The sequence below is a fragment of the Elephas maximus genome, chromosome 24 (assembly GCF_024166365.1).
Source record: "Elephas maximus indicus isolate mEleMax1 chromosome 24, mEleMax1 primary haplotype, whole genome shotgun sequence".
In the NCBI taxonomy this organism is placed as follows: Eukaryota; Metazoa; Chordata; class Mammalia; order Proboscidea; family Elephantidae; genus Elephas; species Elephas maximus.
In genome coordinates this window covers 17578329-17599966 of record NC_064842.1, presented here as the reverse complement: position 1 = coordinate 17599966, position 21638 = coordinate 17578329, and the positions used below count along the sequence as shown (strand labels likewise).

General features: G+C 38.1%; 1 protein-coding gene across 1 annotated transcript; it reads right to left on the bottom strand.

Annotated features, from left to right (window-relative positions):
- Positions 1–2208: 2208 nt before the first annotated feature.
- Positions 2209–21522, bottom strand: TFB2M (transcription factor B2, mitochondrial). Its single transcript, XM_049868046.1, has 8 exons — positions 21090–21522; positions 20234–20322; positions 11571–11724; positions 11084–11232; positions 9777–9866; positions 7722–7784; positions 4651–4811; positions 2209–3003 (listed from the first exon to the last, which is right to left on the bottom strand). Exons 1-8 carry the CDS (start codon positions 21397–21399, stop codon positions 2826–2828), a joined length of 1194 nt encoding a protein of 397 aa, XP_049724003.1. The 5' UTR covers positions 21400–21522; the 3' UTR covers positions 2209–2825.
- Between the last annotated feature and the right edge of the window lie 116 nt (positions 21523–21638).

Genomic DNA, 21638 nt, shown 5'->3' with positions numbered 1-21638 from the left:
GTTTAAATGATTTGTTTTTCTAGCATTTGCTTAATTACTTCAACCACTTTCTGATACTTTCAAATTCCTCCAACCCTGTGTTAGTTTGGGTCTGCAGAGAAGCAGATGCCCAAATGGGATTAGATTTAGACAAGCAAAAGGTTTATTAGAGGAGGAGAAGGCAGGAAGGGCCTTCAGATTCTGATTGCAGCTCTGACCCTACGGAAAGAGAGAGAAAAAGAGGGATTGGGTAAGGAGTCTCGGGCTGCAGAAAAATTCTAAGAGTCAACCAAGCCAATAGGAAGTCTTTGAGCCAAAATTGTCAGTTGGAGTTGTGTCTCACTGGAATGGACCTGCCTAACTACCTCCACCATGCTCAGCCACTGGCTGGAAGGAGTCTGCAGAAGTGTGGCCTTGGCATTAACATGGTGGTATGTATATTCAGAGGGGCAGTAGCTGGGGATGTCAATTATGCTCCTGCAACAGTAAATCTGGCCTTTAGGCTGCATCCATTCCACCTTTAAACACACTGAATATCAGACTGATTTCTCACTCTCCAATTAATGGACATGACTCAGAGAGACCTGAAAATGCTAGTTCCCTTTTCAGCACATCTTTTCTCTTGTTACCTAATCATCCATGTGCTCCCTTGTTTCAGTCCCACTCTTGAAGAAAATCACATAATAGAAGAGTGATACCACTATGAACTTGGTTTCCATCCTTAGCTAGGCCCTCTGTGCTGTGTAGTATTCCTCTTTAATTCCCTGATTGCCCAGTGTTACCACAATCTTTACCATTCTGAAGTCCTCTCTTCCACTTACCAAAGTGACATTGTTTACTACTTCTCAGAGAATAAAAAAGCCAAAAGCCAAACCTGTTGCTGTCTAATCCATTCCAACTCACAGCGACCCTATAGGACAGAGTAGAACTTCCCCATAGTTTCCAAGGAGAGCCTGGTGAATTCGAACTCCTGATCTTTTGGTTAACACCTGTAGCACTTAACCTCTATGCCACCAGGGTTTCCTTGCTAATTACAACGGACCATGAATTGTTAGAAAACCCTGGTGGTGTAATAGTTAAGAGTTATAGTTGCTTAACCAAAAGGTTGGCAGTTCGAATCCACCAGGCGCTCCCTGGAAACTCTATGGGGCAGCTCTACTCTGTCCTTTAGGGTCACATGAGTTAGAATTGACTCGAAGGCAACAGGTTGGTAAATTGTTAGTTAACTTAGTTAACTCCAGAGGGCTTGGACACTCCTGCCTGACCTGGGTTTTCACTATGTGACTAGAAGGCTAACCTCAAATTCTTGGAGGCACCTTACTGTCACCAAATAACCATCTAAATATTCAGTTTTATTATTTACATCTTTTGGTGAATGAAAAATTGCTTATTTTCTTTTAAAAAAATTCTAGTTTATTGTATGCAGAATGAAGAAACCACAGGCTTCTGGCTCTCTATACAGGTGGGAATGGGGAAGGATAATGAATGACACCAATGTTTATAGCTACCTCTACCAGCTTCTCTACTAAACCCTTTCTTGTATTAACTCATTTACTCCTTCCAACACTAATCATGTGAAACAGATGTGATTATTACTTATTTGGAAACAAAAGCTTGGAGGTCTCCCAAACTCTAGCAGTAATACTTTTTAATTAAGAGTCTATGGTGAAGTAGACTGGTGAAATGTTTTAGAAAGATTGATATAGCGGTGACATACAAGGTAGATTGGAAGATGGAAGAGAGGTAGTTAAGATGCTTTAAGAGAAACCCAGGCTCAGTGTGTCAGGAGTAGGACTAGGAAAAAAAGTGAGAATGAATGACATTATGAAGACTGAGCAGATTTGGTGATGGCAGGGTAGGAATTACAAGAGAAGGGATTCAGAGTTTCCAGACAGATTGAGTTGGGAACCAATGAGAATAGCAGGGAAGTTGGGAAGAACTAGTTTGGTTAAGTGTTACTAAGAATATGCCTTACGAAGAATTACTTACGACTGGTATACCTTAGGTACTACAAAGTGTTATAATAGCAAACAAATCTAACTGGGGAGATTAGACATATCTCAACTACTACATTATTTATTTATAGAACAAAAATGAGATTTTGAGCATCAAAGGCTGAATTACTGAAAGTACACTGAGTATACGTGACAGAATTAAAAGTGAGTAAATTAGGTGTAATTTAATGTTTCATCAAGTATTTATGGAAAAAAACATCAAAAAATCCTGTTACTTAAAATATTTTAATTTTTAAAAAGTTTAAACCGTATTAAAATTTAAATAATTTCATTGTACAGTACTTAATAATATATTTTAAAAAACTGAAAAGTAAAACAAACCACTTAAACCAGTTTAATTTACTTTCTAAGCTTAACAATGTACAAACTTTTTTGCACCCCAGGAGGATGCAAATACCAACAACAGTGAAGGTGGAATATTTAATATGATCTAAGATTATTTTAAGATGTTTAACCAAAAGGATAAAATTAAATTACATTTTCTCTGGTAGCATCTTACAACTACCAGTATGTTTTTAGTAGACGGGAATTTACAATAAAACAACACAAAAAATTCAATCTCATCAAATCCACAATTAACCGAAGGTTTAATTTCATTTAGTTTCAAATGAAACTGAAGGTTTCGTTTCACTCAGCTGTGAATAAAATAGCAGTCATTGTTTTGTCCAAGATACCAGTGGGATGAAGTCCAGAAGAAATGATCTGCTCAGTCTGTGCAAAAACAGTTATCTTCAGTCGCAAGAAATAGGTTTTTCAGGCTTACTTCTTTTTCATTTGTCGTAATTTCCAATAAATAAACTTTTCCAGCTAATGTCTTTGTGGTCTAGTTCCCTACATAGTTCTGTCTTCTATGATGTCATCACAGAGCCACTTATAGGTATAATCTTTGGAACACTCTATAGTTTCAAAAAGAAGTTTAAAGTCCTCAGGGCACATATTAGTTATTTTCGCATTTTCATGTTTTCTTATTTGCGTCAATATATCCTTTGGATCAATTGGACTTAATGAACTACAAAAGAAACACAAAATAAATCTGTTAATTCTTTTCCATGTCAACTTTAAATTCAGTTAATATCGATAAGGATGACTTCTAAGCCCATTTTCAAGTGGTTCATTTATAATATATAATTTAAAATACGTAATTTATTTTATTCAACGTTAAAGCTACACACATTATACGCAAGCCCTTCGCTATGTTTATTTGGAAGTTTTTCATGGCTAACCTGTCATGAAAATGGCATATTTAGGCTTTACCATATACTAATCCTAATTCTTTCACGAAATTCCAGTCTAAAATTGCTTATTAAAAAATTCTTCTGCCTACCTTATTCATATTTTCACTTTCTTAGCAAAATAGTCTTAACCCCATTTAGGTTGATTTAAAATCTTAAGTTCAATAAATACAAACAGTGGAAACTGCTGTTTGGCAATTTTCAAGGAAGGCATCATTTTTGACATTTTTATGCAGCAATGACTGGTGAATAAATTATAAAGCAAACTGCCTTATGTATTAGCCTGGCAGGAAACCATTAATAAGCCTCTGACAGTAAGAATAAGTAAACAACTATAACAAAATATTTTGGCAGAAAATATTCCAATACTTTTTTTTACTTTGAATGTAATCTTGGTGACAAGTGTAAAAATGTTTCCCAACCACGGAAATCTCCAATGGAACCTTCAACATTTTGCACCATGGCCTAGCATATTTATTCCTAAAATTTCCTACCTTCTTGATATTGTTATTCAAAGTTACCACTATCACAAGGTGGGAAGATAAAATAGTAGCCTGCTATACTGGTGTACCGTTTTAACATTATTTTTAAATAAATAATGCCCAATCAACGCCCATTAAGAGTATACATTAAGTGATGATCTAATCAATTAAAACGTGATTTTTAAAATTAGTCCTTCCTCTGACAATACTTTGAATGACTATGGGTTGCTGATGTAAGCCGCAATGTACAATTTACAGACTTGTACACCACCAAACCAAAAACCAAACCTGTTGCCATCAAGTTGATTCCAACCCTATAGAACAGAGCAGAACTGCCCCATTGGTTTTCCAAGGAGCAGCTGGTGGATTTGAACTGATGACTTTTTAGTTAGCGGCTGAGCTCTTAACCACTGCACCATCAGGGCTCCTGTACACTGCCAGCTCTATATAAATATTAGACTTATACAGATACAAGTAACAAGATAAGTAGTAACAGTTATAATTTTCAAAAATCTTTAGTTAGATAAAATTTGGTCCAGGGCAAGAGAACCAGGGTGGTATTGTGATCTGTTGTGGATCCCCTTTGGTTAGGACAGGCGAGGGTAAGAGGTAGATGGTGGGTATGTGACCAGAAGCACTGACTTCCTTCGCCCCAGCCAGTGGCAAACAGTTAGTTCTCTAGGTTAGTCTTGGGTCTATGCTCTGACAAAGATAAAACAACTCTACATCTCTGGTGGTTTTTTCTGAGGGGAAAAAAAAAGAAGCTCAGGGGAAGATTATATGGAAAATAGAACTGTTTTCTTCTTAAAATGTACCTGACACAGAATATTTTGAAGAAATACAGGAGTGAAAATATGGTACCTTACCCTGTTAATTAAAATACTAAACAAAACAAAAAAACTGATATCAAAGAATAATTCTACTTTTATTCTTTTTACTTACCGTAAATGATCTAGTAGCTTGGCATTGCGTTTCCCAAAACACTGCTTTAACATGTGAAAAAATACATTGTAGTTAAGAGGTGTTAAGTTTTCTGTAAATAAATTTCTACGAGGAGTCATTTGAATAAAACACAGGTTTTGTTGTATTAGTCCTGATAATTCCTGGAGAAGAAAAAATAAACTATATTAGTCATAAAATACTGCCAGAGCAAGAGCTTGTCCACTCACTCACTCATTTATTTACTTACTCACTCATTCAAGCTAACTGGCTGAAGAGACAATCGCCACAGACATTTATAATGAGATCAGGATGTCTCCCTTGGGACAATGAGCAGGCTTGCTTAATGTGTGCTACAGAGAAGGTAGATTCCCTCAGCTCTGAGTTTCTTAGTTGCAAGGCAAACCCACTATATGCAGAGCATCCAAATGAGCTATATCATGTCACCCCATGGGACTCTGGAGCAAAGGGAATCGACATAAATGCTCTTGGCTGCTTGCTGTGCCATGAGTATAAAGTCCTTTGACCCAGGAACCTTCTGTCTTTGTCCAGCATTCATGAAACAGTGACAGGCTAACTTATTAGCTTGTAAGCAATGTGAAACCAAATCCCAAACGTAACAATAACGTGTACTGAATCCCTGCTATATTTGAGGCACACCACCAGATCATAAGGATTAAAAAAAAATTTGCTAACTTGTAATTTTTAATTGGATATTAAAAAAAAAAAGAATCTGTAATTCTGTAGTAGAGGGGTTGGCAAACTACTGTTCATTGCCTATTTTTGTACAGCTTGTGAGCTTTATATTTTTAAAGGACTGTTTAAAAACAACAAGAACATAAGACAGAGAATGTATGTGGCCCACAAGGCATAAAATATTTAACATCTGGCTCTTTACAGAAAAAGTTTGCCAACCCCTATTCCAGCATACGGAAACCCTGGTGGCGTAGTGGTTAAGAGCTACAGCTGCTAACCAAAAGGCCGGCAGTTCAAATCCACCAGGCGCTCCTTGGAAACTCTATGGGGCAGTTCTAGTCTGTCCTACAGGGTCACTATGAGCCAGAATCAACTCGACAGCAATGGGTTTGGTTTTTTGGTTTTATTCTAGTGTATGGTATTATGCAGACTAAAATAAATATTGTATATGACTGGATATAAGGTTAAGATGGGTTTTCCCAAACATTATTCCTCAGAATGTTTGAATCCTTATGAAATCTCACATATTAGGTAGCAATCTCTTATTTACTTAATTTTGAAGCATAAAATACTGTTTCTGGAAAACGCATTAGCCTAAAAAAAGAATATCTCAATCACTTCGAGTTTGGGATGCTGACAGTTGAAGGAGTTCGTAAAAAAGAGCGCAATACAATTCAGAACGATTTGGTAAGTATTACTTTGGGAGGTGTGACCTCACGATTGCAAGTATTATATGGTGTTGTTAACAAGCCTTTTGAAGGTGACTTTAAAAAGCAACGAGGTAAATTGTTTTGGAGTCAAGGATATACATTTACATGATAAATGGGGAAGAAACATCAACTTGTCTGATGTTACATGGATGACCATTTATAGTTTGGGACAAAAATTTCAGTAACAGCATAAAAATATGGCTTCAAAAAAAGTAGAGTATCTAAAAATTATTTAGAAATAAAGATGATAGGTTCTGAAAAACTGTTAAATGTCTGACAGTGCTTCTATAGACATTATGAGCATAGTAGTATCCAAGATATATGTGAACATCTGAATAAAATTCTCTCATGAAACATGACATGTGGTTATTTGTTCATCCCTACAAATTTAAATATTTAAGTTGGCCAAAAACATTTTTAGCTTTTGATCTTCTCATTAAGAAAATATCTCATATACAGGGTTGTTCATTTTGGGGATATCTGAATAAATCCCTGATGGTACCCAAGCCAAAACGCACTATTCTTATTTTGCTTTGTGAGATTATATAAATTATGCTTAAGAATCATGAAACAGAACTAAAATCCCAATGACAACTGATCCCTCTAAAATTAGACTATCTCCAAGTTGATCATTTTTTTTCCTGTTTAGTATCAAGAGTAAGGAAAAAAACAAAGAAGTGAACGAATGGGCTCATCATACTGAGCTGATATGCTGGGTGTAGGCCATCATTAGCATTTAATTCCAAAGCAGAACTTTTGGATTGAGTTAAAAAAAAAACTTTTTTTTTTTTAACTTCAGCTACTTTATTAGAATTTCACTACAAGTAGCCCTGAGACAAAGTTAATGCAGGGCCACTCTGTAACACCAGCACTTTGGTTCTTTAGAAAGGGAAAAGTAAAATAAAAACTCCACTTTATGGGTAAGAACCAAGGTGGGCTTGTTGGTGAATTGAATCATACAAAGTACAGCAGCATTACAAATTTCTGATTTATTAATAAGGTATAAACTTTTATTTTTAGTTTATTAAATCAGCTGAAGGTTAAAATAACTATATTTTTCAAAGTTGAGATGCATCTTCAAGAGATAAAAAGAAAACTAAGATTCTCTGTTTAAGCCTACCACTGTGCTCATACCCACAGTACAACAGCTAAAAAATACAACTCTCCTCTAAAATAATTTCATTGTATTAAAAGTAGTAAGATATATATTTTAATTGTTGTAAAAAACATACATAACGCACATTAGCCAAGTCAACATCTTTACATGTGCAATCCAGTGACACCACACATTAATCATGTTGTGTAGCCATCACCAGTGTCCGAAAGTAGTAAGATATATTTAAAGAACATTAACCTGTTAACTTGTTGCCGTCAAGTTGATTCCGACTCACAGCGACCCTACAGGACAGAGTAGAACTGGCTCACAGGGTTTACATGGAGCACCTGGTAGATTCAAACTGCTGACCTTTTAGTTAGCAGCCATAGCTCTTAACCGCTACGCTACCAAAGAACATTAATTATTCTAAAATTCAAAATTTAAATGATCTTAAAATAAAGATGATCTTAAAGCAAATAAAGGATGATCTTGAAGAAGACCAAATGATCTTAAAGAAAATAAAGGATGTTCCATTCAAAGGAAGAAAAGGAAAGGTGTTCATTTACTCTTACCCGGTGCTTTGTGTTTTCCAGCTGCCCATTTTGGGTGTGTAAGTCAAATGATGACCAAGGCTCCTTGAGGGAAAGGAAAAAAAAAAAAAAAAAAACAACATTTCTCTTATCTCTCTTTGGTCAAAGTGCCCCAAATTATCGCTGTTGCTGTTGGTTGCCATCAGGTTGGCTCTGACTTACGGCGACCTTATATGTAACCGAATGAAACGTCTGGTCCTGTGCCATCTTTGAAAACCCTGGTGGCATAGTGGTTAAGAGCTACAGCTGCTAACCAAACAGCTGGCAGTTCGAATCCACCAGGTGCTCCTTGGAAACCCTGTGGGACAGTTCTACTCTGTCCTGTAGGGTCGCTATGAGTCGGAATCGACTCGGCGGCAGTGGATTTTGGCAGTGGTGTTATCTTCATGATCACTGGCCAAATTATTACGGATTTAAAAAAAGAAAAATATTACATAAAGAAAAGCAATGAATTAAATCAATGTACTCAGTCTAATTTAAGAAAAACAATGTGATGGTTAAATAACATACTTTTTTTTTTTTTTTTTTTTCAAAGAAAATGTAGATCAAAGGTCTCTCCTGGTATTAGTAACTCTATCTCTTACTTAGGAGTAGCTGGGTGGTTCAAACAGTTCACACAGTTCGCTGCTAACAGAAAGGCTGGAGATTAGAGTCCACTCAGAGGCACCTCAAAAGAAAGGCCGGGTGATGTACTTCCAAAAAATCAGCCATAAAACCCTATGTAGGTGCCTCTGGGTGGTTGAATGCATTAATGGTTTGCACCACCTAGGGACTGCCATATAACCTATGTTGTTGTTGTTGTTAGGTGCCATCGAGTCAGTTCCAACTCATAGCGACACTATGTACCATAGAATGAAACACTGCCTGGTCCTGTGCCATGCTCACAATTGTTGCTATGCTTGAGCTCATTGTTGCAGCCACTGTGTCAATCCATCTTGTCAAGGGTCTTCTTCTTTTCCACCGAACCTGTACTTTACCAAGCACATAACCTATATACCTTATAAAACCACTTGATATATACTCTAATCTACCGAAACAGATAACAAATGAAGGAAATGGGCAAGTTATGATATAAAAGAAATATATACTTTTTAAAAAATAATCTAGTCCCATGCTCTCTAATATGGTCGTCACTAGCCACATCTGCTGTGTATCTAGTCTAATTAACATGTGCTGTAAGCGTAACGTACACACTGAATTTCAAAGACTTAATACAATGACAAAAAGAATGTAAAATATGTAATAACTAATTTTTTATGATTAGACATCAAAATGACAATATTTTGGATTGACCGGGTTAAATAAAATATAGTATTTAAAATTAATTTCACCCATTTCTTTTCATCTTTTATAATGTGGCTACTAAAACATGCAAAATTACATATGTGGCTTACATTATATTTTATTAGACAACTCTTATCTTGCCTAAAGAAATAATCTAGGAAACATACAAAGGTTCACTGAAGATGTTCACGTTTTTGTTTTTTTTTTCCTAATAAAAGCAATTTAAAAGAGAAACTCTCTATAGTGAAGTAGTACGTAGCCATTAAAAACTTAAAAGTATTGAATGACATGGCAAAAAGCTTCCAACTAATTATTAGGTGAAGGAAACATGATACAATCTTATATAAACCCTACTATATAAAGGGAAAAAAAAGCACAGGGGAAAAAAGACCAATAATACGTTCAAACGCCAATGGTCACCTCTGTGTGGTAGAATTGCAGTGATGATTAAAAAAAAAAAAACTCTTATTTCTGTTTTTCTTTTCTTTTCTTCCTTCCTTTCTCCTTCCTGTTTCATATTTTACAATAAGTATATATTACTTTTGTAATTGGAGAAAAATATAAATATTTGTGACAAAAAACTTATTAGCACACAGTTACCTTGACCTATCATCTAAAAATTACTGTTCAACAGTTGGGAAAATGGTAAAATTAATCTTTTATTCTTTCATTTCTTTCCATTTATAGGTCACAGAAATACAGCCAATTTGAAAAATAATGACACTCTCTAAAATACAGAAAGATTTTACTCACCATGTGCAGAAGCTTAATGTCACAAGCTACTTGCCAGAGCACACTTAATGCTTGATACAAGTTTGGATTTTTGGGTTTTGCCCTTAGTTTCTAACAAAAGGAAAATAAGAGTTATTTACCAAATACAATTCTAATCAATCGAAATGATATGCTGGATCTCAATAGTATCTAAAAACTTAAGTAAACAAAATTAAAATTAAAGGAAAAATCTTAACTGTAATCATTTCAAGGAAGAGAAAATCTTAAAATTTTCAGGTTGAAAATTTATACTTCCAGTCCAATGTATTTGCGAATGACTTCCTTTAACCGTATCTCGTATCAGGAGAAAATCTCATCACTTAGTTATGAAAGTGAACAAAAACAGGAACAATTCCTGCTATTGTGGTTTTTACAACATAGCATGGGAGAAAAGCATTAACTAATTACATGAACTAACTTGTGGTATATTCTATGGAGAAAGTGCATTAAAACCTGTATCAGGTGGACCCACTTAATTTTGAGTTGAGAGTAGCTTAGGCAGACACCTGAAGGATGAACGGTTACCTCCATGAGTGAGAGGACACTACAGAGACAGGAAACCCTGTGTGAAAAGCCAAAAGCAGCATAGGCCGCTGGAACATCTTCCTAAAAACAAAATGAAACCTGACGAACCATTTTTTTATTTGTCTTCTTCATACTTTCATTCATATCCTGCATGTACAGTCTCAAGGTTCTGAGCGCCTCGTGCTCCTTCCAAGGCCAGTCACAATTTCTCACTATAGAGCTGTGGCTGGATAAGTCATTCCTTCATTTCCTGCTCCACTATCCTCAGCCTTAGCTGTCTTAGGCACAAATAATGACAAGCAGTTCCTGGGCAGAAAGGGAGCATGACTCTCAATGCAATATCAAGATCTTCAGGAGGGCCTTTCATTACAGAGAATAAAAGCCAAAACCCAGCTAGTTGTCATTGAATCGATTCCAACTCATGGTTACATCCTGCGTGTCTGAATGGAACTGTGCTCCACAGGATTTTCAATGGCTGATTTTTCGGAAGTAGACTGCCAGGCCTTTCTTCCAAGGTGCCTCTCGGGTGATGCAAACTGCCAATCTTTTGATTGGCAGCTGAGCACATTAACCGTGTGCACCACCCAGGGACTACGGAAAATAAAAAGTCTACAGATTGCTCTACAGAAATTTTAAAGCAAGCTTAGTACTCTCAAATGTCATGAATCCTAAATTAAAATCACATAGATTAAGATTACACAGAGAAAAATTACAGAACTCTTACAAAACACAAAAAACTTACCAGGTACTTGTTAATAACCTACCTGGTATTCCTTTTCGCTAATAAACATATTTAGTTCTACTCGTCCATATTTATATATAGAAGTACAGGAATATAGGTCATATATAAGTTTCCAAAGGATCTTTTTTTCATTTTTAACTGGGAAGATTCCAATTACTTTTAAAGGGATACCTGTTAGGAATACAAGCCAAAATATTTGGATAAAGCTCTTCACCCTTTTTCCTTTGGCCATATTTTATTGCGTCAAACTAAGTCAACAAACTGTATTAGTTTTAGTTTATTTCAATTAAAACTAAATCTCAGCATCTTTACTTGAAATGGAAGTTGGCTTTTGGGGAACTGCTCTCATTATTTCTGCCGAGGTGAGGGGAATGCCACTCAAGTTAAGAGCATGTGCTCAAAAACTGTATGATATACACTGCACATAAAGCTCTTCAATAAACTAGGTATATTTACAAAGAAGGCTGCCAACTCATAAGGCATTTGCTTTAATGAGTGACAAAAATTACCTGTTGACCAAGGAATTGCTCGTATTCCCAAATTCTGGAAAAGCATCTGTGAAATCATAATGGGTGGTTTTATTAGACTCCTGTTTCTAGGATCCAATTTAAAGAAGTCACAGTGGACCACGTCTAGTTGTCCATCCAGATTTTTTCCTAGGGACTGAAGCGAGACAGAGATAACATGTGAACAAGTTTCAGCATTTTGCAGGTTTACTTTGTAACAATCAAAGATTTAGTTCAAAAACAGTTCTTATAAAAAAATTACACCCTCAGTAAAGCTATAAAGATAATATTAATAACATACCCTAAAATTTGGTTTACCCTAAAATTTAATAGAGGAAATAAAAATCAATTAACTGGAAAATGATGAAAGTACAGTATCACCAAGAAAAACCCCAAACAACAAAACAAACTTTAACAAATTCTTACTTATCCTCTTACTTTCTTTGCTTTTTTTTTAAATAGTGTTAGTTGTTCAAAAGCTTCCTCACACTCACTAACTGCTTAGTAGTGGCTGCCTGGAGCACTGGTCAGAGATTCTGCGGCCACATCTGGGCTCAAGCAGAAAGCCAAGAGCCATCTGCTATGGATAATGGGAAGAAGAAATGAAGATACTTCATAACTGAGAAAAACAATAAAAACATTAAAGTGAAAAGCAGACAGATTCAAGAGAGTTTCTTCCCTCCCTAGGAGGGTTGACTTAGTCACCCATCAAATGAAGTCAGCTCATTGTAGAGATCAGTCTTCATCTTTTTCTTACTTCTTCATCTACCTTTTCTAAAGAAAGAGGGAACCGCAGAAGGGAAGTGCCTTGTCCACCGGAAGAATTCTACTATACCTCAGTCTCTTTCTGTCCTGATCTGTTCATACTGTAGCTGCACTAGAGCTACAAGTATTAGTCACAGACTTCCTACACTTAATTGGAAGTTACAAAATCAGTAAGAAGAGGACAGTATGTTTTTCATGTGTATATGGAGGTTCTCATGCATGGAAAATTCTATTGGTATTCAGGTTTAAAACAAATTTGTAATTTAAAGTTATCAATTAAAAAACCTAGTTTTACTCACACTTCTGAATTCAACCCATAAATATTGTTCCATTTCTAAATCTAGCAAATGTGAATGGTCACTGTCAAAGGAACCCTTGATTAATGCTTAATTAACTCAAGTTGAACATGCTTTTAAAAGCCCTTAAATAAGGCAGCTCCTTCCTTGTCTGGCTGGGCCACAGCTCTGATAACTATTAAAATAATAACTCCACTAGATTCTGCTTCTCTTTCATATCTTTGGCTCTGCAGTAATTGAACTAGAATTATGTTAATGATGTAAGGGGGAAAATACCTGTATTTCACAGCTGAAATATAAAAAAAATACTCAGACTCTCCTTGCAAACTCTTTTTTTTTTTAAATGTAAACAGACAAACAAAAAAACACCCATTGCCATTGAGTCGCATTCCGACTCATAGTGACCCTATAGGACAGAATAGAACTGCCCCGTAAGGGTTTCCAAGGCTGTAACCCTTACAGAAGCAGGCTGCCACATCTTTCTCCCGTGGAAGGGCTGGTAGGTTCTAAACACCAACCTTTCCGTTTGCAGCTGAGCACTTAACCAAGGCGACAATCATTGACATTCTCATCAACTAACTTCTCTGCTCTATGAAAGCAATTCTAAAACACTACTTCTGTAAAGCCTTCTATTATACTTCAATAGACTCTGAATTACTGCATCTTAACTTTCTTTTAATCTGGCAGTATGACGGAATTGGTCTTTTAAAAGATCAGAATTCTTAGAAAAGGAACTATGTGTGTGCATGCATGCACATACACACCCTTATTATTCAAATTCTGGTCAGTGGAAATTTAAAACAAAATTATTCTTTACAATTCAAATCCCAGTCTCACGGTAAATATTAGTTTAGATTCTGAATGCTAAAAATTAAATGCCACAGTGCTTAAACTTCAAGACCCTTGTTATAGAAGTATAGTATTAATTTCAACCAGAAGCTTTCAAGGAAACAGAAAAGACTTGATAGTACCCCAACACAAACAGGAATCATAAGGCACTGGCTGGAGGCAATGACTTTGTTATGAAACCCAGCTCAACGCAATTACCCACGCAATCTTGGGAATGTCTCTAAACCTCCCCAAGTCTCATTTTTTCATAGCGGTGTTATGAAGATTAAACACCTGAATGAGATTTCAAAACTGAGAAGTACTAACAAGTAGATTACAGTGTTTACGTTTGCATATAATCTAGTTGATTTACATAATTTTATGGCTCTTTTATATTTCTTTCTTAATTTCCAGATTCCACTCATTTGTTCAGCAAATATTTACTGAGGCCATTCTGTACCAGACACACACTAGGGGATGGACATACAGAAGTGAACAAAACAGGCAAAGCTTCTGCTCTCTGATAATGACAAGTGCCATGATGACCATAAACCCAGGTGACAGAATGCTTCAGATTGCAGAGTCAACCAGATTGTGTTCAGGACTCAAAAACAAGAAGCAAAAAGGAACAGAGGAAAGGAAAGAGAAATAAACTTTGAGTTTCTACTAGTCATTCTGCTAGGCAATTTACATAGTTTATCTTATTTCAACCTCATCAACACCCTAAACAGGTAGGTACTAACTTCCCTATTTTATAGGTGAGAAAAACCAAGACTCAGAAGGTTGAATTACTCACTTGCCCAGGGTTTTAAGGTTAGTAAGTGCTAGGACGGAGATTCAAATTCAGTCTGATTTGAAAAGACTGTGCTTTATCCCTGCTGAAATAAGGCACGTTCTACCATAAAAGCGGAATGTTCCTACAACAGTAACAATCTTCATCCCTCAAATGGGATTTATCATGGTTTATTAATTGTTGTGGAAACCCTGGTGGCGTAATGGTTAAGTGGTACTGCTGCTAACCAAAGGGTGGGCAGTTCAAATCCACCAGGCGCTCCTCGGAAACTCTATGGGGCAGTTCTACTCTCTTTTATAGGGTCGCTATGAGTCGGAATCAACTCGATGGCACTGGGTTTGGTTTTTTGGGGTTTTTTTTGTTAACTCTTGTTAGCTGCCGTCAAGTCGGCCCCTGACTCATGTCAACCTCATGTGTTACACAGTAGAACTGTTCTGTAGGGTTTTCTTAGCTGTCATCTTTACGGAAGTAGACCACCAGGCCTATCTTCTTTGAAAGCACTGGGTGGGTTGAAATCGCCAACCTTTGGGTTACCACTCTATCACAAACTGCTTAAGCCATCCAGCCTCCTTGTTTTATTAATATGGGACACAATTTGCTACATACAGGCATTGCATCTCCAAGTAGGAAAAGAAACTTTTTGTTCCCACTTAAAACATTGTTACTTAAAGTCTCAGGAATTTTATGGTAAGACAGATGATACAAGTTAGTTAAAAATTCAGTCAATCATCCTTGAAAATCCTCTCAATTTTTAGGAGCAAACTGAGTGCCATTAGGTGGCCAGAAGCGTATCTGCTGCTGTTAAGTCCCAAGTTAAAATCTGGATGTGGGGCTGAAAAGGCACATAGATGAATTCACACAAATCTTTTTTGAGTGGCTTGCTGCTTTATCATAACAGTTGATAAAAAGCGAAAGAACATGTACTAAGGACGGAGCTCCAATCAGTGCTCGTGTCACCAGGGCTCCTTGCGTTACAGGGTAACAGACTGTAAATAGAAACAGACATATTAACAGTGTCCAATTACCCTGTGTAATGTAGATTAGCTATTTCAAATCTAAGCCTTTTTATAGATCAAGATAAAAGTTATCTTATTGTTAATAATTTCCAAATTGAAATTACAAATGCCAATGCTTACTTTGGACATGTTATCAGGAGAGATCTGTCCCTGGAGAAGAACACCATGCTTGGTAAAGTAGACGGTCAGTGAAAAAGGGGATGCCCCTCAACGAGATGCACTGACACAGCGGGCCCAACCATGGGCTCAAACGTAACAACGATTGTGAAGATGGTGTAGGACCGCACAGTGTTTCGTTCTGTTGTGCGTAGGGTCGCTAAGAGTTGGAACCGACTTGACGGCACCTGACAACAATAGTATACTCACTAAAAAAGGAACCCTGGAGGCACAATGGTTAAGTGCTTGGCTGCTAAGTGAAAGGCTGGTGGTTCGAACCCACCTAGCAACTCCATGGGAGAAAAGACCTGGTGATATACCCCCATAAAGATTACAGCTTAGTTCTACTCTGTCATAAAGGGTATTATGAGTCAAGAATCAATTTGACAAGACAACAACATGCTTGCTAAAAGGAGCCCTGGTGGCACAATGGTTAAGCGCTCAACTGCTAACTGAGAGGCTGGCAGTTTGAACCCACTCAGTGGCTCCTCAGAGGAAAGACCTGCGATCTGCTAGGAAACCCTCTGGCAGTACTACCCTGTCACATGGGTCACCGTGAATTGACAACAGACTTGACAGCACCCCACAACGTGTTTACTGCATCACACCTCACGACCTTGAACACATGAAATCACAGGAGAACACATGAAATTTCACGTATTCTTTTTCTCATGTTTTTTGAATTCTGGGAGACTTACCTTCCATTAAATAAACTGGCTAAAACCGTAATTTCTTTTTCAAGCAGTCAGCTGTAGAGTAACAATAAGACTCACAGTTTTACTAAGAAAAATCAAAATGGTTGGATTACGTTTTCACAATTTTTTGCTGTCATCCTATACTTCTATATACACGTTTTACATGGTTTCAAGAAGTTTGCATATAAAAGTACACTGTTTTCACAAACTAAACTTAGAGATTTACAAAGGAAGGAAGGAGAGAAAGAGAAAAAAAAGAGGCTGGCCAACGACAAAAGAAACTGACACTTCTCTACTGTTCTGTAAGGTGGGGCCGTGGTTAAGCACTTGGCTGCTAACCAAAAGGTTGGCAGTTCAAGCCCACCAGCTGCTCCGCAGGACAAAGATGTGGCTGTCTGCTTCCATAAAGACTACAGCTTTGGAAACCCCCGGGACAGTTTCAGTCTGTCCTATGAGTTGGACCTGTAGAGTCACTGTAAGTCAGAATTGATTCGATGGCAACAGGCTTGGTTTATTTTTTTACTGTTCTGTAAACTTGTCTGCTCTATGTTGTTGTTGTTGTGTGCCACTGAGTTGATTCCAACTCATAGTGACCCAACAGGACAGAGTAGAACTGCCCCACAGGGTTTCCAAGGAGCAGCTGGTAGATTCAAACTGCCAACTTTTGGTTAGCAGCCTGAGCTCTTACCCACTTCACCACCAGGGCTGTCTGCTCTATAGGAATCAATATTCACTAAAAAATTCATTTGGATGATGTCTTTACTCCGCGGAGCTGTTATCTGACAATACCAAACCATTCTTGCTGCTGAAATCCTAAATCCAGAGTTTATATAGTCCTAATAACCTAATTCACCCCATGCGTCTGTCAGTTTGTCATACTGTGTTGGCTAGTGTGTTGCTGTGTTGCTGGAAACTATGCCAATGGTATTTTAAATACCAGCTGAAGGAAACCCCGTACCACAGTGGTTAAGAGTTTGCCTGTTAACCAAAAGGTTGGCAGTTCAAACCCACCAGCCACTCCCTGGAAACCCTATGGGGCAATTCTGTTCTGCCTACAGGGTCGCTATGATGGCAACAGGTTTGGTTTTGGTTTTAGTGATCAGAAATAGAGTGGTATTTGCCATTCTGAATCAGGCAATTATATGGTCTACTATGTTAGGGAGGAAACCCTGCTGGCGTAGTGCTTAAGTGCTGTGGCTGCTAACCAAAGGGTCGGCAGTTTGAATCCGCCAGGCGCTCCTTGGAAACTCTATGGGGCAGTTCTACTCTGTCCTGTAGGGTCGGTATGAGTCAGAATCGACTCGACGGCACTGGGTTTGGTTCATGCCAGGGATGACAAATTGAAAAGGAATGGCATTGCATCCATCATCCAAAGGAATATGTCAAGATCTGTCCTGAAGTACAATGCTGTCAGTGATAGGATAATATCCATATACCTACAAGGAAGCCCAATCAATACGACTATTGTTGAAACTTATGAACCAACCACTAAGGCCAAAGATGATGGAACAGAAGATTTTTACCAACTTCTGTAGTCTGAAATTGAACAAACACACAATCAAGGTGCATTGATAATTACTGGTGATTGGAATGTGAAAGCTGGAAACAAAGAAGAAGGAACTGTGGTTGGAATATATGGCCTTGGTGATAGAAATGACGCTGGAATTTGCATGATAGAATTTTGCAAGACCAACAACTTCTTCATTGCAAATACCTTTTTCACCAACATAAATGGCAACTATACACATGGACCTCACCAGATGGAATACACAGGAATCAAATCAACTACATCTGTGGAAAGAAACCATAGAAAAGCTCAATATCGTCAGTCAGAACAAGGCCAGGGTCCAACTGCAGAACAGACCATCAATAGCTTACATGCAAGTTCAAGTTGAAGCTGAAGAAAATTAAAACAAGTCCGTAAGAGCCAAAATATGACCTTGAGTATATCCCATCTGAATTTGGAGACCATCTCAAGAATAGATTTGACACACTGAACACTAATGACCAAAGAGCAATTAAGTTGTGGAATGACAGCAAGGACCTCATACATGAAGAATGCAAGAGATCATTAAAAAGACAGGAAAGAAAGAAAACACCAAAAAGGATGTCAGAAGAGACCCTGCAACTTGCTCTTGAACATACAGTAGCTAAAGTGAAAGGAAGAAATGATGAAATAAGCGAGCTAAACAGAAGATTTCCAAGGGTGGCTAGAGAAGACAAAGTAAAGTATCATAATAAAATGTGCAAAGACCTAGAGTTAGAAAACCAAAAGGTAAGAACACACGGCATTTCTCAAGCTGAAAGAACTAAAGAGAGAATTCAAGCTTTGAGTTGCAATTTTGAAGGGTTCTATAGAGAAAATATTAAATGATGCAGTAAGCATCAGAAGAAGATGGAAAGAACACACAGAGTCACTATACCAAAAAGAACTCGTAGATGTTCAACCATTGCAGAAATCCTCAAACAGTATCATTAATATCAACACACAAGTAAAACGTTGCTGAAGATCATTCAAAAGTCATTGCAGCAGTATATCAATAGGGAGCTGCCAGAAATTGAAGTTGGATTTGAAAGAGGATGTGGAACTAGGGATATCATTGTCTATGTCAGATGGATCTTGGCTGAAAGCAAATGCCAGAAAGATATTTATCTTTGTTTTATTGACTATGCAAAGGCACTCGACTGTGTGGATCATAACAAATTATGGACAACATTTTGAAGAATGGGAATTCTAGAACACTTAATTGTGCTCATGAGGAACCTGTACATAGATCAAGAGGCAGTTGTTTGAACAGAACGAGGAGATACTGCATGGTTTAAAGTCAAGAAAAGTGTGTGTCAGGGTTGTATCCTTTCACTATACCTATCAAGCTGTATGCTGAGCAAATAATCTGAGAAGCTGGGCTATATGCAGAAGAACGGGGCATCGGGATTGGAGGAAGACTCATTAACAACCTGCAATATACAGACAACCCAATCTTGCTTGCTGAAAGTGAAGAGAACTTGAAGCACTTACTGATGAAGAACAAAAGCCTTCAGTATGGATTACACCTCAGTATAAAGAAAACAAAAATCCTCACAACTGGACTAATAAGGAACATCATGATAAACAGAGAAAAGATTGAAGTTGTCAAGGATTTCATTTCACTTGGATCTGCAATCAAAGCCCATGGAAGCAGCAGTCAACAAATCAAGTGACACACTGCATTGGGCAAATCTACTGTAAAAGACTTCTTTAAAGTGTTAAAAAGCAAAGATATCACTTTAAGGACTAAAATGCGCCTTACCCAAGCCATGGTGTTTTCAAGTGTCTCATATACATGTGAAAGCTGGACAGCAAATAAGGAAGACTGAAGAAAAACTGATGTCTTTGAATTATGGTATTGGTGAAGAACACTGAACATACCATGGCCTGCCAGAAGAACAAGCAAACCTGTCTTGGAAGAAGTACAGCCAGAATGCTCCTCAAAAGCAAGGATGGTGAGACTTCATCTCACATACTTTGGACATGTTATCAGGAGGGACCAGTCCCTTGAGAAGGACATCATGATTGGTAAAGTAGAGGGACAGCGAAAAAGAAGACCCTCAGGGAGATGGATTGATACAGTGGCTGCAACAATGGGCTCAAGCATAACAACGACTGTGAGGATGGCGGAGGAGGGGGGCAGTGTTTCATTCTGTTGTACATAAGGTCGCTGAGTCTGAATCGCCTGGATGGCACCTAACAACATTAATCTAATTTTCCCAATTAGATTCTAAGCTCACAGAAGGCAAGGGACCAGTACAGGATACTACAGATAACGAAACAAGGCTAGAGATACCAGTTATACACTTTGTTCAAAGTCACCCAGCTAGGCCCGCAGCAGAGCTAAAACTACAAGGCAAGCCTCAGGGCTCTCAATCTTTCAGTCATTCATTCAACAAACACTGAATGCTTACTCTGTTCTAGTCCCTAGGAGTAACATGATAATCATCTCTAAAACAGGTCTATAAAAATAAATCATGTGCTTAATTTGATTAAACCTACTAAAGCCTAAACTATTCTAAGATAGTGACTGGACAATCAATTTTTCTTACAAAACAATTATTTAAAAAAAAAAAAAAAGAAATATACCTCCAAATGTGGAATAAAAGTTTTGTCACTTTCAAGGGCAACCACTCTGGCACCAGATTCAAGTAATGCCTGGGTCAGGATTCCAGGACCTGGTATGTTAACAGAAAGAAAAGTATATTTACAATACAAACAATTCAAGCTCTCACAATAATAACACATCAAACTTTCACTAGATGTTTTACGTGTTACCGAATTTTAAGTCTCATATCTCTGAAGTGTCACTCTCCTTATAGAGGTTAGACAGGGTCTCTAGCCTCCAACATCAAAACTGTTAAGGGGTGCAGCTTGGATTTAAATCTATTCTGCCAGTGACTCCAAAACCTGCACCCTTATCGCAATGTTCCACTAACTCTCCGAAGAAAAAAACAAACAAAAAAGGTGGTTTCTAGCCTACCACTTACTAATGGGCTACCTGAATGCTTTAACCATCAAAGACACCGTCAAATCCAAACAAAACTGACAACCCATGATAGAAAATGGTGCTTTATAAAGTCTTTATACAAAAAGCCTGTAAATCTTGTGTTTTCAGTATTCTCTACAGATGATGCATAGAACAGTAACACACAAAAAAAATTTTTTTTTTGGACTTACACCTTTTTTGGGGAACGGTGAGATTTAAGATCATGTTTTACATCAAAATATTGTGTAAAGTGAAAATTGCTCAGAAATATTGTGATGTCATTATTAATACAGACCACACACGTGTTGTGGGCACTCTCTCCAAAGGAGCTGCTTAAGGGAAAGGGCAGTGTCTTAGGCAGCGCCTCTAAAGGTAAGGGCAGCCCCTCCTGGGTGATCAATAATTGTTTACAGAAGTAACTGATATCCAACAAGATGCAATCCACGCTGGACTCACCTGGATTGCACTCCAGGACTAGCGGGGGAGTTTTCCGTTTCCCGTTCACGATCTGCGCCAAGGTCTCGGCCAATCTCCGACTCGTTACGTAACGCTTGTACTCTAAACGATACTTAGAGACGCACGAAGACGATTCCCTGATATCTGGACAGGGCAACGGCTGCGGGCGGGAGTCAGACAAATCCCTGCGAGGGACCTGCGGCAAGTCCTTCCGCGTCACTATTCCGGATCCCAAAATGCAAAAGCGACCAGCGCCGGTCAAGACTGAGAGGGTCGGGCGCGCAGGAAGCCCCGCCACTGTAACCCACATCCTTGCCCTCTAAGGTCCGTCCCAATGATCAGCCAGGGTTGCTACCTCGGCGAACCCGGGGCAGGGTACCCCACGTGCCACATTCCCTCTCAGCCACACTAGGGAGAGCGGAAGTAAACACTAAAAACTGCGCATGCGAACGAACCCTCCTTCTTGCCTTTCTTCTTACTTCCGCTTCCGTCCGGACTCGGCCGCCGAAGGATTGTGACTGGCCGGACGAGGAGAGAGGCCGACCCGCG